Raw genomic sequence first — 17,773 nt, forward strand, 5'->3', positions numbered from 1 at the left:
AATATCTTTTTTATAGAAAAAAATAGTTTCACTTTAAATCACTTGCCAGTGCTTAAAATTGCACATGCTCTTACCTAACCATGTATTTGCATATATATTTATACTTTACAGATTTGTATTCCATGAATAAGGGTCACTTTCCTTTGTATATTTATTTTGAGAAAGTTTTGTTTCCTCTCAGAAATTGCTGTTTATTGTAAAATTGTATCAGTTATATACATGACTAGCATAGACAGCTGCACTCCTACATCTTTAAAATTCCTATTACATGACTTATCACATTACCCACTTAAAAGAAGTATAAAAATGTTGAATTAAAATGAAGTTGAGTGTTGAGAACTTTGGAAAATGTCAAGTTGTTTTGAAGTAATATGTTTTGCACTAATGTTATTCTATTCACTACACTGCCACAGAGCTAAGTAAAGTCACTGATGCTTAGCAAGGTAAAAATAAAATAAGAATAACTTCACCTCTTAGTTATGTAAACTCTGTAAAGTCTGAAAGGAAACAGGATCTTGCATGAAACAAAGGTTAATATTCATGAAAATTGCAAACACTTGTCAAATAAAACTATTCCAGACTTATGTAAGAAGAGATTTTATTCAAATTTGCAGTATGAAGAGTGCTTGGCCTCTTCACATGATCTATACACATCTCTAGATCAAACGGAGAGTGATTATTTTAATAGAATAAATCAGGACTGGCAGGAACATTGTGAGGTGTAAGGGCAAGTAGACAGGCTGAGCAGGTGGAAAAAACAGAAGTTTTCTACAAGAAATGTATCTCCCTGTGGTCAATCAATTCTTAGAGTGAAGGTATAAAAAGGGCTGTTTTGCACCTTAGTGCTTCTTTAAACTTGGGACAGTCCAAAATTTAGGGACTTGTGAAATGAATAGAAACCTGACTAAGTTTCATGGAGCCAAAATAGCCAGAGGAAGTTGATATTGTAGTCACTTGGTCAAAGTTATCTTCAAGAGTTATTTATGAAAGACAGAGAAAAATAACAGCAGATACCAACCTGTGAAGCAATCTCTAATTATGTTTACATAATTGCACAAAAAATGATCTATGTTTTCTTATAAATTCTGCAAAATATATAAGATTTTGCTGTTGCATATTTCTCTGTGGTGAATCTTTAAATTATTTGTTTTCTCAATGAAGTATATTGTTACCTAATAATAGCGATTATTATACTTTCTAAGAGTATGAGTCTGCAGTCAGAAAGGTCTGGTATTCCAACTTCATTCTGTTCAGTACAACTACTAAGAACTTCAGGTGAGTTGGCTTAGAGTTTTATACCCTAATTATATAATTTTAAAATGATTTAAAAACATCTTTCATAGAGTATTAAAATGCTTATTTCAAAAAACAATATAGTAGGCCTGAGAAGAGGGAGAAAGAGAGTAAGAGAGAAATTGTACCTTACCCTGCCTTATTTCAAACTTTTAATGGGAAAATTGGTATTTATCAAAATAAATGTTACATTTACTTTGAATATGTTAGTCAAATAGAGGATTTTTACAGTGTGATACAAGTACATCTTCAAACTATTAATGGTTTTTCTTTTTTAAAAAATATTTATATTATTTAAGAATCTTGAAAAAAGTGTCCAAATATTTTGATAGATTTTCTGCAAAATATGAATAAGCTTGATATTGCCTTAAAATTGCAATTAATATTTTGATTTAAAATGTCTATATTTATTAATTGTAAGATGACAATAAATTATTCAGTTTGCATTTGTTTATTTAAGTTTTTAACTATTCAATGACTCATATTTTTTGTTATTTTTCATTTCCTAACTTTTGACATTTCATTAGTTGGAATCAATACTATCACAAATCCTTTGACTTGTTTATCAAATGAAAATCTTAGTTTTTGCATTTACACATATCTCAAGTATATTGCCCAACCTATATTCTTTGATAATGGGGTTAGGGACACATAAAAATTCTTAATGATATGTTCAAATTGGTAGGAACATGGGATCCCTGGGTGTCTCAGCAGTTTGGTACCTGTCTTTTGCCCAGGGCATAATCCTGGAGTCCTGGGATCGAGTCCCACATCAGGCTTCCTACATGGAGCCTGCTTCTCCTCTGTCTGTATCTCTGCCTCTTTCTCTCATGAATAAATAAATTAAAAAAAAAACTTTAAAAAATTGGTAGGAATTAGTCATTTTCATTTCCAAGATAAATTGTCTCAGCTATAAAAGTTTGATAAATATTGAATAATATTTGTTTCCCACTGAATTTTTAAGTGTATGTCTCTCATGTAAATTTAAAGTTATTTCATTGACATGAGAGGTGAGTGAATTCATAAATTATTTATATCGAACCAGCAGGTATGGGAAAATTGCTCTTTTCTTAATTTATACTTTATGACTTTTTCATCCAAGCTATAAGGAGAAGTTCTAATTAAAGAAATGGGTAACTAAGAAGTGGTTGTATGTAGGAAAATAACATGATCAAATAAGAATTTTTAAAATATGTAATTATTTATAGTGAGAAACTACTTCACTAGAAATTAGTGAAGATTAAAAAGACTGACCATGCCAAATGTTGGTGAGGATGTGGAGCAACTGGAACTCTCATACATTGCAAATGAGGATTTGAATGATGCATACACTTTAGAAAGCAAAGGCTAGTATTTCCATGAGATTCTGTACTTTTTTAACAGGCTAACTTTAAAAGTACAGATTTTTTAGATAGAGAAAAGCAAATTATACACAAATATTTTGCTACATTTATTTTTTTTAATTGTTATCAATCTCTGCATAAATACTGGTATATAAGCACACACACACATGCACATAAAGAGTAGAGTAGGGGGAAAGGAAAGAGGGAGGTAAAGGGAGAGGCCTTGAAGTAGACAGCTATTTGAAGATGCTCTGGGGAAATTGATAATTTATTATTATTCTCTCATTTTTAAGTCATCCAAATTGAAGGTTATAAACACACACACACACACATATATATATATATATATATATATACACACAAGAAGACATATACATATGTGTATATATGTATATATGTATATAAAGCATTTTATATAATGTTTTTATATGTTACACACTTACATAAGTATAATAGATATGGGTATGCATGTGATAAAGACAGAAATTTCTTACTGTTTGTATTTTCCTATATATCCTTATAAACATATAAATGTATATTAATTAAAATACCTACTTGAGAACCAGGTATCCTAGGTTAAAATTCCAGCAGTGATGCTTACTTTTAGAAAATTTCCCTATAGGCCTATTGCATTTCTTCACAGTCTGTGACTGAAGACAGAGATTGTACTCTGAGACTTTTTTTCACAGTTATTAGTATAATCCCAGAAAATAGAGAAAGTGTCTCTCTTCCAAAGGGCACACTTACTTTCTTGAAAGAGAGATATTGTCTCTTTCCAAAGCAAAAGACTGCCATACTTACTTCCCATAATTTTGTAATAGAAACCATGCATTATGTAGTCCTCTGTCTTGAGCCATACTTTCTGTCCTCACTGGACTTACTGAGAAGAGGAATTGAAAAAAAATATGCTGAATTTCAAATGTTTACTGTGCTATAAGTAATAAAGTATTTTGTTTCTGACCTAGGAATCTAATGTCTTTGACCAGCATCCATAAAATTGTATTAGACTAACTCATTCTCTTATAAGTAGGGTAAAGGTTTAAAGCCTTCACAGTTCTTAACATATACTAGCTCATATCTTTGGACATTGCCTTAATTTCCTAGAGCTGTTGTAAGAATATATCATAAAATGGGTAACTTAAAACAACAAAAATGTATTCTGTAATTTTTCTTGAGGCTAGAAGTCTAAAACTAAGTTGTCAGTAGGGCCATGCTCCATGCTCTCTCTCTAGGTAAAATGCTTCCTTGCCTCTTTCTAGCTTTTGGTGATGGCTGTCCATCCTCGGTGTTTCTTGGCTTGTGACTCTATCACTTTAATTTCTGCATCTGTCATCACATGGCATTCTCCCTGTGTAACTGTGCCTACATCCAAATTCCTCTCTTAAGTACACCAGTCATATTGGATTAAAAGCCACCCTACTCCAGTGTGACCTCATTTTAATGTAATTACCTCTATAATGACCCTCTTTCCAAATAAGTTCACATTTGGGCTACTGGGGTTTAGGTCTTTACCATACATTTTTGAATTTTGAACATCATTCAGCCCATTATGAACATGTTATATAATGTCTCAGCATCTCAAGTACCTCATTGGTAAGGGAGGAATGATTATTATCAATATGATGAGATTAATTGAATTATATATAAGACTCTTTGATGAGCACCTGTTAGATGTTTAATTGTTATTATTACTATTATTCTCATCATATACACATATGCATACCTAACTATAACAGAAACATTATCAGTTCTTTCTGGGAGGACAGAGATAGTGAAGGCTATCAATAATTTAATATTTTATTAAATATTAAATAACATTGTGATTAACAGTATATTCTTAATGTCAAAATTTTGAATTGATATAATACGTTTTTACTCAGTTATAGTAAAACTGCATCTATAAAATAAAACCCTAGTATTTAACAACCTAGAGCGAATTGGGATTTTGAATATTTAAGTATATTACACATACAGTTAGAAATTCTAGAGCTTTAGAAAATGTCAAGTTGTTATGCATTGATTAAAAATTATTGATGTAGCTCTTGACAAAACAAGTTTAGTAGCACTTGCTAAAACTCATGAAGTGTGTAATAAAATTAAGTAACAATTATGTAAATATAATCTCACTTCAGTGTTACTCAAGAACATTGTAAAATAGTATCTAGCATCTCTGAATTTCAGATAATATATGTTTTCAAACCTGGGTTCAGGTTTAGGTAAAAGTGTCCTGATTTATGAATCTATTTATTTCTTCTTTTAGCACACTTATTCTCATTTACCTTTGATCATCTGGGTCATATGTCAAGCCACTACTACACGACTTCATGTTTAGGTTAATGTGTAAAATACAAATAATATATTTACATAGTATATGCTATATTAATTACTAGTATCTCCATGAATTTAATAAATGTTAAAGTCAAAAGCTCACAGTTTTATTATAATATTTGTAGCCTGATTTTATTTTTTTAGCATTTTTATTGATTCAACTCTTCAAGCACTGCAGTAGCTGCCTATGAATGTTACTCTTTCCTTAAGTATTTTGAATAGTATACCATGCCAAAAAATAAGAACTTAATGAGAAAATAACAATAGAAATAGCAGTAAAGTGTCAAAGAATCTACATTATCAAGCAAATGAATAAAACTCTTCTTTAAGGCAGCTTCTTATATCACACTTTGAAATTGACCTTATACCTATCAATTTCAATTATGGTCCTATTATTCATTTAAAAAGTCATTCTATTCTCAGCTCTGTGTGCCTCAATTTAATATTTATAAACAAGCTTATATTTCATAACTCTTTACTGAAGGCATATACTTAAAACCGAATCTGCATGTGTCATTGGTTTAAAAAATAAAAAAACCTAGGACATTGAGAAAATAATTCTGTCTGGCATAATTGCCACAATGTTTGGATTATCATTATTTCCAGATTTCTATGTTAAAGTAAAGACAGTTGCCAGTAAAGGGGAAATCTCAACATTTGGAATAAGAAATTCTGGAAGGTTTTGAAAAACTTGAAAAAAAAAAATGGACCTCTAAACCTCTCTCATAATGCTTCCCATTGCAATTTCTATCCTTGAAAAACCTGAGGATCTTTTGAAAGAGAAAACTAAAACTTCCGTCATGTTTCAAGATTTTTTTTTCTAATCTTAGTCACTAAATATTTAACAAATACATTACTAGAGATAAAATGATGAAAAAAATTCATACTATTGAGAGATGTGTAGGTATAACTTTTTGATAGATTTTCAACCTACAAGAATGGAACATACTGTTGAACCATATTCAAAGTACATTCATTTTGTGAATTTGGGAAGCCAGCGGTTGTTCTCATTGTTTTATGGTGTGGTTTAACAAGACTGTGATCAAATATTGACTTCTGACATGAAGCATAAAAGTAATAGGAAATACGTTATGCATAGGGAAATTAATTCAAAGACAAGAAAAAAAACCACCACCTACTTACTCCAAATTTTACCTAAGAAGGTCCATGCTCATAGAAAATAAATTGATGAGAATGGCACCATAATCTTGAAAACAAAATTTACCAGTTGTTTTTGGTACACAAGGAATTACAGCCAAAATAAATGATATTGAAATAAGATCCATCATCTCAGTGAAGTTGGAGGGGGTCACTAGCATTAGTGCTATAGTAGTTATGGTAAGAAACAAAGTGTACAAAGTCATTAAATAGGCAGCAAGGGTGATTCCGTAATCTTAGTGAGTGATCGAAAACATAGAGCTATTTGGCTACATATAATTGATGCATTTCCGAGAAATGAAAATTATAGGCAACCTATTAGTGTCTTACTTGAATTGTGTAACTAATACAAAATAAAACAAAATCAGAAAAAAAACTTACAAATTCTTTCTCATATAACATATACCTTCCATTTGTTAAATTGATGCTGAGATATATCCAGTGATCAAGACTTAAATACTTGTGAGAAGTCACCAAGACCTCTGCCATTATCAAGAATTGGGGGGGGGGCAGGCGAGATGGCAGAAGAGCAGGGTCCCCAAGTCACCTCTCACCACCAGCTTACCTAGATAACTTTCAAATCATCCTGAAAACCTACGAATTCGGCCTGAGATTTAGAGAACAGCTGGAAAACTACAGAGAGAAGGATTTGTGCTTCTAACAAGGTAGGAAGATGGGGGAAAAATAAATAAGAAAACAGTGGGGGAGGGGTCCCGTGAGGAGCCGGGCTAAAGCCGCCCGGCAAGAGCCTCCAGGACAGGAAAGCCCAGTCCCAGAGTCGCAGGAAATTTACCAATCTTCCCGGACAGAAAGGCGCTCCCAGGGAACTCGGGCCGGATCCCAGGAGGGGCAGTGGAGCCCCGAGGTTCGGGGTCACTAACAGAGGAGCTGCGCCCCGGGGTGCAGCATGCAACACACTGTGGGCCGAGCTCCGTAAAGGGCTAGAGCGACCGGCAGGGCCCGGGAGAAGCTCGGGTGGCGTCTTCCCACGGAGGGGGCTGTGCGGCCCGAGAGCGCGATTCCGGTGGTGCAGGCCCCGAGCCGAGGGTCCCGGGGGACACAGCCCAGGAGCCGGCGCTCCCCCGCGCCCCCCCCCCCCCGCGGGATAGGTGGAGACCGGGATGACACAGGACAGCAAGGACACTCCTGCTCATTCTGCAGGAGCTCCTGCCCGAGCTGTGCAGGTCAGTGCCCCCATCCCTGGAGCATCAGACCAGTGTGGACTGGAAGACTGCAGGAGTTACTGCGGGACTGGACCCAGGGCTGGAGAGCTGGCTGCCAACCACTGTTGCTGTTCCTCCTGGTGTCACCCTGTGCCTGGGAGGGTCTGGGCGACCAGGAAACAGAAGCCCCATGGGATAAATAGCTCCCAGTGAGTCGGGCACCTGGCGGGGGGCGGGGCAGCTCCCCCAGGTGCACACCTGAGAATCAGCACAGCAGGCCCCTCCCCTAAGACCAGCTAGAAGGACAGGGAAAGGGCAAGTTGTTGACTGAGCAGCGCTGAAAAGCTCCAGAGGAAGTCGAGAGAACCAGAGGATACCCCCCCTTGTTTTGTTTGTTTGTTTTGTTTTTGTTCTTTAGGGTTTTTTTTTTCTTTTTTTTTAATCTCTTTTTCTTCTTCCTTTTTCCAGCACAACTTGTTTTTAGCCACTCTGTACTGAGCAAATTGACTAGAAAGAAGAACTCACCACAAAAGAAGGAATCAGAAACATTACTCTCTGCCACAGAGTTACAGAATTTGGATTACAATTCGATGTCAGAAAGACAATTCAGAAGCACAATTATAAAGCTACTGGTGGCTCTGGAGAAAAGCATAAAGGATTCAAGAGACTTTATGACTGGAGAATTTAGATCTAATCAGAAGAAATTAAAAATCAGTTAAATGAGATGCAATCCACATTGGATGTCCTAACAACAAGGGTAAATGAGGTAGAAGAACGAGTGAGTGACATAGAAGACAAGTTGATGGCAAGGAAGGAAGCTGAGGAAAAAAGAGAAAAACAATTAAAAGACAATGAGGAAAGGTTAAAGGAAATAAATGACAGCCTCAGAAGGAAAAATCTACGTTTAATTGCGGTTCCAGAGGGCACCGAAAGGGACAGAGGACCAGAAAATGTATTTTGGCAAATCATAGCTGAGAACTTCCCTATTTGGGGAGGGAAACAGGTATTCAGATCCAGGAGATAGATCCCCCACTAAAATCAATAAAATCCATACAACACCTAGACATTTAATAGTGAAACTGCAAATTCCAAAGATAAAGAGAAAATCTTTAAAAGAGCAAGAGACAAGAGATCCCTAACTTATATGGGGAGAACTATTAGATTAACAGCAGGTCTCTCCACAGAGACCTAGCAGACCAGAAAGGGCTGGCAGGATATATTCAGGGTCCTAAATGAGAAGAATCTGCAGCCAAGAATACTTTATCCAGCAAAGCTCTCATTCAGAATAGAAGGAGAGATAAAGAGCTTCCAGGATAGGCAGAAACTGAAAGAGGATGTGACCACCAAACTGGCTCTGCAAAAAATATTAAGGAGGACTCTGTAAAGAAAGAGGAAGTCCAAGGAAACAACCACAAAAACAGGGACTGAATAGGTATTATGATGACACAAAATTCATATTTTTCAATAGTAACTCTGAACATGAATGGGCTTAAAGATCCCATTAAAAGGCACAGGGTTTCAGACTGGATAAAAAATCATGACCCATCTATTTGCTGTCGACAAGAGACTCATTTTAGACCTAAGGACACTTACAGCCTGAAAATAAAAGGTTGTAGAACCATTTACCATTCAAATGGTCCTCAAAAGAAAGCAGGGGAAGCCATCCTCATATCAGGTAAAGTTTATCCCAAAGCCTATAGTAAGTGATGAAGAGGGACACATATAATACTTAAAGGTATCCAACAAGAGAACCTACCAATCAGGAATATTTTTGCCCTAATGTGGGAACTGCCAAGTATATCAATCAATTAAAATCAAAGTTAAGACATACTTAGACAGTAATAAATTTATACTAGGAGACTTCAACACAGCGCTTTCTGCAAATGACAGATCTTCTAAGCACAACATCTCCAAAGAAACAGCTTTAAATGATACACTGGACCAGATGGATTTCACAGATATTTACAGAAGTTTATATCCAAATGCAACTGAACACACATTATTCTCAGTGCACATGGAACTTTCTCCAGAATAGACCACATACTGGGTCACAAATCAGGTCTTACCTGATACCAAAAGATTGGGATTATCCCCTGGATATTTTCAGACCACAATGCTTTGAAACTAGAACTAAATCACAAGAAGAACTTTGGAAGGAATTCAAACATGTGGAGGTTAAAGACCATCCTGGTAAAAGATGAAAGGGTCAACCAGGAAATTAGACAAGAATTAAAAAGATTAATGGAAATTAATGAGAATGAAGATAGAACCATTTCAAATCTTTGGGATACAGCAAAAGCAGTCCTGAGAGGGAAATACATTGCAATACAACCATCCCTCAAAAAACTGGAAAAAAACTCAAATACACAAGCAAACCTGGCACCTAAAGGAACTGGAGAAAGAACAGCAAATATATCCTACACCCAGCAGAAGAAGAGAGTTAATAAAGATTCAAGCAGAGCTCAATGAAATAGAGACCAGAAGAACTGTAGAACAAATCAACACAACCAGGAGTTGGTTCTTTGAAAGAATTAATAAGATAGATAAACCATTAGCCAGCCTTATTAAAAACAAAGAAGACTCAAATTAATAAAATCACAAATGAAAAAAGAGAGATCACCACCAATACCAAAGAAATACAAATGATTCTAAAAACATATTATGAGCAGCTATACACCAATAAATTAAGCAATCTAGAAGAAATGGACACATTTCTGGAAAACCACAAACTACCAAAACTGGAACAGGAAGAAATAGAAAACCTAAACAGGCCGATAACCAAGGAGGAAAATGAAGCAGTCGTCAAAAACCTCCCAAGACAGAAAAGTCCAGGCCCAGATGACCTCCTTGGGGAATTCTATCAAACATTTAAAGAAACAAGACCTATTCTACTAAAGCTGTTCCAAAAGATAGAAAGAGATGGGATACTTCCAAACTCATTCTATGAGGCCAGCATCACCTCAATTCCAGACCCAAAGACTCCACCAAAAGGAGAATTATAGACTAATATTCCTGATGAACACAGATGCAAAAATTCTCAACAATATACTAGCCAATAGGCTCCAATAGTACATTAAGAAGATTATTCATCATTACCAAGTGGGACTTATCCCCAGGATGCAAGGCTGGTTCAACACTCATACAGCAATCATTGTGAAACATCATATCAAGAATAGAAAAAACAAAGACCATATGATCCTCTCAATAGATGCAGAGAAAGCATTTGACAAAATACAGCATCCATTCCTGATCAAAACTCTTCAGAGTGTCAGGATAGAGGGAACATTCCTCAGCATCTTAAAAGCCATCTATGAAAAGCCCACAGCAAATATCATTCTCAATGGGGAAGCATTGGGAGCCTTTCCCCTAAGATCAGGAACAAGGCAGGGATGTCCATTCTCACCACTGTTATTCAACGTAGTACTAGAAGTCCTAGCCTCAGCAATCAGGCAACAAAAAGAAATTAAAGGCATTAAAGTTTGCAAAGAAGAAGTCAAACTCTCCCTCTTTGCAGATGACATGATACTATACATAGAAAACCCAAAATACTCCACCCCAAGATTGCTAGAACTCATACAGCAATTTGGCATGTGGCAGGATACAAAATCAATGCCCAGAAACCAGTGGAATTTCTGTACACTGACAATGAGACTGAAGAAAGAGAAATTAAGGAGTCAATCCCATTTACAATTGCACCCAAAAGCATAAGATACCTTGGAATAAACCTAACCAAAGAGGTAAAGGATCTATACCTTAAAAACTACAGAGCACTTCTGAAAGAAATTGAGGAAGACACAAAGAGATGGAAAAATATTCTATGCTCATGGATTGGCAGAATTAATATTGTGAAAATGTCAATGCTACCCAGGGCAATTTACACATTCAATGCAATCCCTATCAAAATACCATGGATTTTCTTCAGAGAGTTGGAACAAATCATCTTAAGATTTGTGTGGAATCGAAAAGACCCCGAGTAGCCAGGGGAATATTGAAAAAGAAAACCAGAGCTTCTGGGCATCACAGCTGGATTTCAGGTTGTACTACAAAGCTGTGATCTCAAGACAGTGTAGTACTGGCACAAAAACAGATACATAGATCAATGGAACAGAATAGGGAACCCAGAAATGGGCTCTGAACTCTGTGGTCAACTAATATTTGACAAATCAGGAAAGACTATCCACTGGAAAAAGGACACTCTCTTCAATAAATGGTGCTGGGAAAATTAGACATCCACATGCAGAAGATTGAAACTAGACCATTCTCTTACACCATACACAAAGATAAACTCAAAATGGATGAAAGATCTAAATGTGAGACAAGAATCCATCAAAATCCGAGAGGAGAACACAGGCAACACCCTTTTTGAATTTGGCCACAGCAACCTCTTGCAAGATACATCTATGAAGACAAGGGAAACAAAAGCAAAAATGATCTATTGGAACTTAATCAAGATAAAAAGCTTCTGCACAGCAAAAGAAATAGTCAACAAAACTAAAAGACAACCTACAGAATGGGAGAAGATATTTGCAAATGACCTATCAGATAAAGGGCTAGTATCCAAGATCTATAAAGAACTTATCAAATTCAACACCCAAGAAATAATCAATCCAGTCATGAAATGGGCAGAAGACATGAACATAAATTTTATCAAAGAAGACATAGACATGGCCAACAAGCCCATGAGTAAATGCTCCACATCACTTGCCATCAGGGATATACAAATCAAAACCACAATGAGATGCCACCTGACACCAGTGAGAATGGTGAAAATTAGCAAGACAGGAAACAATAAATGTTGGAGAAGATGTGGACAAAGGGGAACCCTCTTGCAGTTGGTGGGAATGTGAACTGGTATAGCCACTCTGAAAACCTGTGTTGAGGTTCCTCAAACAGTTAAAAATAGAACTTCCCTATGACCCAGCAATTGCACTGCTGGGGATTTACTTCAAAGATACAGATGCAGTGAAATGACATGACACCTGCGGCCCAATGTGTATAGCAGCAATGTCCACAATAGCCATACTGTGGAGGAGCCTTGGTGTCCATTGAAAGATGAATGGATAAAGATGTGGTCTATATATACAATGGAATATTATTCAGCCATTAGAAATGACAAATACCCACCATTTTCTTCAATGTGGATGGAACTGGAGGGTATTATGCTGAGTGAAGTAAGTCAATCAGATAAGGACAAACATTATATGGTCTCATTCATTTGGGGAATATAAAAAAGTAGTGAAAGGGAATAAAGGGGGAAGGAGAGAAAATGAGGAGTGGGAAATATCAGAGAGGGTGACAGAACATGAGAGACTCCTTACTCTGGGAAACAAACAAGGGGTAGTGGAAAACGAGATAGGTGGGGGTTTGGGGTGACTGGGTGACAGGCACTGAGGGGAGGCACTTGATGGGATGAGCACTGGATGATATGTTATATGTTGTCAAATTGAACTCCAATAAAAAAAGAAGTTAAAAAAATCAAGAATTGGTTAAAAGACAACTATGACCATGTAATGTTGCCTAGCTATGAGATAGTAATATTTTATTTTTCTTTTTAATACCGTAGGATATCACCAAGTCTGCTAGGAGCAAAGCAATAATCTGATTCAGATATAAAAATAAACGTAGACTTACTAAATGATATTGGTATTTTTATAATTGTTTTGGTTTAAGTATAATAATAATTTTAAACAGTTTGCATGTTTGCTTTGCAGATTAAGACCAAAAAATCATTAAAAAGTGTTATAAGGAAATTATATTAAATGTACACTATATTGAAATTTTCAACATTCTCCTTATTACATATTTGAATTAAATTAGTGATCATTAAAATTAAAACACCTATGGGTGTTCTTTTCCCTGTATAAAAAGTGTATATCTCAAAATACATAAATACCCTCTGAATCCTCCCCTAATATTACTCAAAGGCCATGCAGGTATTTGTCCTTGCTACTATGTGTAAGCTAAATAAAAATGATGAAACTTCATGGACTAATGGAGAATTCAATTAAGCTAATATTTTGATATTTCAAATGTATTATCTTTCATTTAGACTAGAGGAGATACAGAACCACATGAGAAGCGAATTCTTATCAAATTTCACTGTGGTTTATATTAGAGATATCCTGGGAATGTTCTAAGATTATTTTTCAAGAATTTGATTTTATATTTGTTTCACACCTATTTAGCAATAAAATTAGGGCATCCTGGGTGGCTCAACAGTTTAGCACCTGCCTTCAGCCCAGGAGATGATCCTGGAGACCCGGGATGGAGTCCCACATTGGACTCCCTGCATGGAGCCTGCTTCTCCCTCTGCCTGTGTCTCTGCCTCTTTTCTCTGTCTCTCATGAATAAATAAATAAAATATTTAAAAAAACAACAATTAATTTAGTGCTTGCATTGGTTTGGAGTATTCAAAAGCAATACTGAATCCTTGAAGAAATCTCATTAACCAATGCCACCAAAAAAAATAAGTGAGATGTGTGTGGGTTGTTACTACTCTATCTCCTTTTAAATTACCAGTTTGGCAAGTGTGAAAAATGGATGTATTTTAAGAGAATGACTTAAGATGATAGTAACTTAAGTGGAGGCTCTAATGTTGACTGCTTTTGTTTTTTAATCCATACTAAATTTGACAGTCTTTGGCATGAGATGAGGTAGGAAGTAAAAATTATGAATTACATTTTTTTAAAATAAGGATAAACTTTTACTATAACTGTTATTTTTCCAATATAAAATTGCCTTTTAAAAAATTTAGTTTGCATTGATATATAATATTATGGTAAAATGTTCTCTAATTTGCATATCTATAGCTTTTGCATTTTTGTATTGTTTCTTTTTTTAATCATATGTATACATATATTTGAATATTTTGGGGTTTTTTTGTTAAGCTAGATTATTCATTTATATAGGCATCCAAAATATATTTACTGGTTACTCCTGTAGTAACATGGACCTGACATATGGAACTTGAATTCTTGTGCTAACAGAATAAAATAAAGAAAGGAAATAAATAATACTTCATGTAATGGTTAATGCTATGAAGAAAAACAGATCAGAATTGATAGTGAGGGATGTGTACAGAAGGCCAGATATTCCTGATAGAAATCACTAATATCTTCTCTGAGGAGGTGAAATTTAAACAAAAACTTAATCTTTGAACATCTATTATGAAAGTATTTTATTCTAGAAGGCAGCAAGTATAAAAGCTCTGGGGTGGAAATAAGCTTGAAGTTTTTAAGGAAGAAATAGAAATTGTGGCTGTAGCTATAACATGTAAGAGAGATACTTTGGAAGGGGTAGCTAAAGAAGATTCTAAAAATGACTTTGGGGATCTTTGTGAAGGTATTTCCGTATTTATACATATGTGTATGGTTTTGTAAGATGTTAATCTAATGTGGCATGAACACTTTAGAGGATTTTGATCAAAAGCATGGTAAGTTCTCTACAACATAACATCACACAAGTTGTTTTAGAGAACAGACTATAAGGAAAATAAAGTGGCACCAGGGAAATGAGCGATAACAGGAAATTGGAATAAAAGGTAAACAGATTAGTCCAGCTCAGGGATGATGATACTCTGGGATTGAGTTTGGTATTGAAGGTAGTAATAAATTGTTTAATTGGGGAAATAAGTTTTAGTAGAACTGACAGGAGGAGCTGATGGATTGTGAGCTTTGAGGTGAAAAAAATCAAGGATGACTTCAACGTTTGGGTCTGTGTGACAAGGTGAATGACAGACAATGTTACCACTAAGAAGGGGGAAACTAGGGAAAGAAGTTTGGGAGTGGAACTGTCATGCATTCAATCTTGGATATGTTAATTTTATAAATGCTTGTTAAATAGCCGAATGGAGGTGTTGCTCAGTAGATAATTGGATAGTCTAGAATTAAAGAGAATTGCAGCAGATAGGTATGAAGATTTGAAAATCCTTCATCCTTATATGGCATTAAAAATTATGGAATTGAATGAGATCACAAAGGGTCACATCTTGGAACACCCCTACTACAAGCAACTATACACTCTTTCCTGTGTATGTTGAATATTATTGCTCTTCAAAAAAAAACCCCAATACCATATATTCTTGTTGTCAAGTTCCTTTCTCTGTTGTGGCTCTTCCTTAATTCATTTGACTGTCCATGGATGATACTGCTCTCTTTCAGGCTTTTCAGGCAGTGGTTGCTTTTCTTCATATGTCACAAGTTTCTACATGAACATATGCTTTCATTTATCTGGGATAAATTTTCAAGAGAGTAATTACTGTGTATTTTGGTGACTAACTCTCCTTTTATTTTTAAAAGAAATTGCCTATCTTTCAGTGTGACAAACTACATTTACATTCTGATGAGCAATGAATAACAGATGCACTTTCCCTACTTTCTCACCAGCATTTAGTGTTATCACTATTTTTTATTTCAGCCATTCTTTAGGTGTATAGTGATACCTTATTGTTATTTTATTTGCATTTCTCTACTGGTTAATAACATCCAACATTTCGGCATTTTTTAAACATGTATTATTGAAGTATAGTCGATAAACAATGTTATATTAGTTTCATTATACAACATAGTGATTCAACAATTGTATACATTACTCAGTGCTAACCACAATAAGTATAGTGAAGTTCTGTTACCATACAACATTTTTATGTGCTAGTTGGCCAGACATAAATACTCTTATGCAAAATGTCTGTGGGTATTGTCTATCCATATTCTGACTGAGTTTTTTATGGTTTAAATATTAAGCTGTGAGATTTCTTTATATATTCTAGATAATGGTCTTCTGTGGTCTGAATGTTTTTGTTCTCCCAAAATTTGTATATTGAATCCTAATATTTTAGGCGATGGTATTAGGAGGTGAGGCCTTTGGGAGGTGATTAGGTCATGAAAACCTAATTGTAGGCATACTTTTAACATAATCTAGTCCTATTGGAGAGAGCCCCCTTTCCCAGGACCTAATCAGTGCCAACAGGCATGATTCATGGCAAGTTCATGTCCCTTGGTATTTTAATCAGAATACTGTTTCTAAGTATTGAATATGATGGTTCCAGAATTCAAAGAGGTCTTCAGAAAAATGTGCTTCCTTCTTATTGGGAATGGGTTCAAATTATAATAATTTGTTCAGTACTTAAGGGGATAAGTTACATGGCCCAAATCATTGTGTCCCTAAAGATTCTTCCTGATGTTATAGTTGTTATTGAATCTTCTTAAGGGTTATATCCTAACCTCTGGGGCCATATGTCTTCCTAGCCCCTTCTATCATATTTGATAATTCTTTCTTATCCATACAGATTAACATTATATCATTAGTTTAATGGACTAATGTGATACTCTGGAGAATGTACAGAAGCTCCAGATCCCTTTGGACTATGATATTTTAGAAGGAATTAACATTTCTCTGGGGCAAAAAATATAAGTCTGTACTCTTGTTTATCCCAAATAAATCCAAAACGTTTCTGGAACTCCTTCCTGATAGTGATAGGAAGTAACACATTGCCCTGCTCAATGACCACTTACCATATTTCTAATACCCCATGTTACTTTGCTAAAGATGCGAGTGGCCTATTAACTGAATGTTAAAGGATACTTCTAATTTTTTTGTAGGACTGAAATTTGTTAATTCAATAGGGTTATAATAGGGGATATCACCCATCTTTTTTTTAAGATTTTGTTTATTTATTCATGAGAGACACACAGAGAGAGAGGCAGAGACACAGGCAGAGGGAGAAGCAGGCTTCATGCAGGGAGCCCGATGTGGGATTCGATCCTGGGTCTCCAGGATCACGCCCTGGGCTGAAGGTGAGCCACCTTCAGCCCATCCGGGCTGCTGGAGTATCACCCATCTTTAAAGGTGACACAACTCTCTCTATTCCCATTAGAATATATTATAATTATTTAAAGTATACCTTCAGCTGGCATGAGGAATAATTCCAAAGTCTTCTACTTGGCATCTGTCATGATGATAACCATTAACTCACAGACCAAGGATTCAATGTGAGGACTCTGCCAAGCATCAAATATGCTCATTCCAATAATATAGCTTTCATATTTCTCTGACCAATGTGTTTCCTTCCCACACCAAATGACATGACAGTATTATTTGGTGCAGGGCATCTTACTCATAAAGCTTCTAGTTATGAGTTAGCCTTATCTCCTGGTGGATATGTGTTTCTGTTAATAACTATTTCGTGGAAGAATTCACTTACATCACTAAATTCTTTCTTATCTAACATTATGGTACCCTCTGACTTACCCTGAGGATCAAGTGCCATACATGATTTCCCAGCTCCTGAATGTATGCTGGCTAAGTCTGCAGCCTCACTGGGGTGTAGTCCTTTCTCTCCGTTACTGGTCCAACACTCTGTAGTCTTGTTTTAATGTGACCTAATCAAAGTTACTGGTAAGAAAGGAAGGTAGGAGTAGAGTTGGAGGAAGTGTATATTTCCTTACAAGGCACAGACAGTTGTGGGGAAGGGCTAATAGTTTGTCTTTT

General features: G+C 35.6%; 1 protein-coding gene across 1 annotated transcript in view; it reads left to right on the forward strand.

The window, feature by feature from the left end:
* Positions 1-7,243: 7,243 nt before the first annotated feature.
* The window catches only part of LOC129516469 (proteasome subunit alpha type-1-like), a 38,696-nt gene continuing 28,166 nt past the window's right edge, over positions 7,244-17,773 (forward strand). The window contains exon 1 of the mRNA XM_055335877.1: positions 7,244-7,494. Within this exon, the coding sequence (XP_055191852.1) occupies positions 7,244-7,494 (251 nt within the window). The remainder of the gene's footprint in view (positions 7,495-17,773) is intronic.

The sequence above is a fragment of the Nyctereutes procyonoides genome, unplaced genomic scaffold (genome assembly GCF_905146905.1).
Source record: "Nyctereutes procyonoides isolate TBG_1078 unplaced genomic scaffold, NYPRO_anot_genome, whole genome shotgun sequence".
Taxonomy (NCBI): Eukaryota; Metazoa; Chordata; class Mammalia; order Carnivora; family Canidae; genus Nyctereutes; species Nyctereutes procyonoides.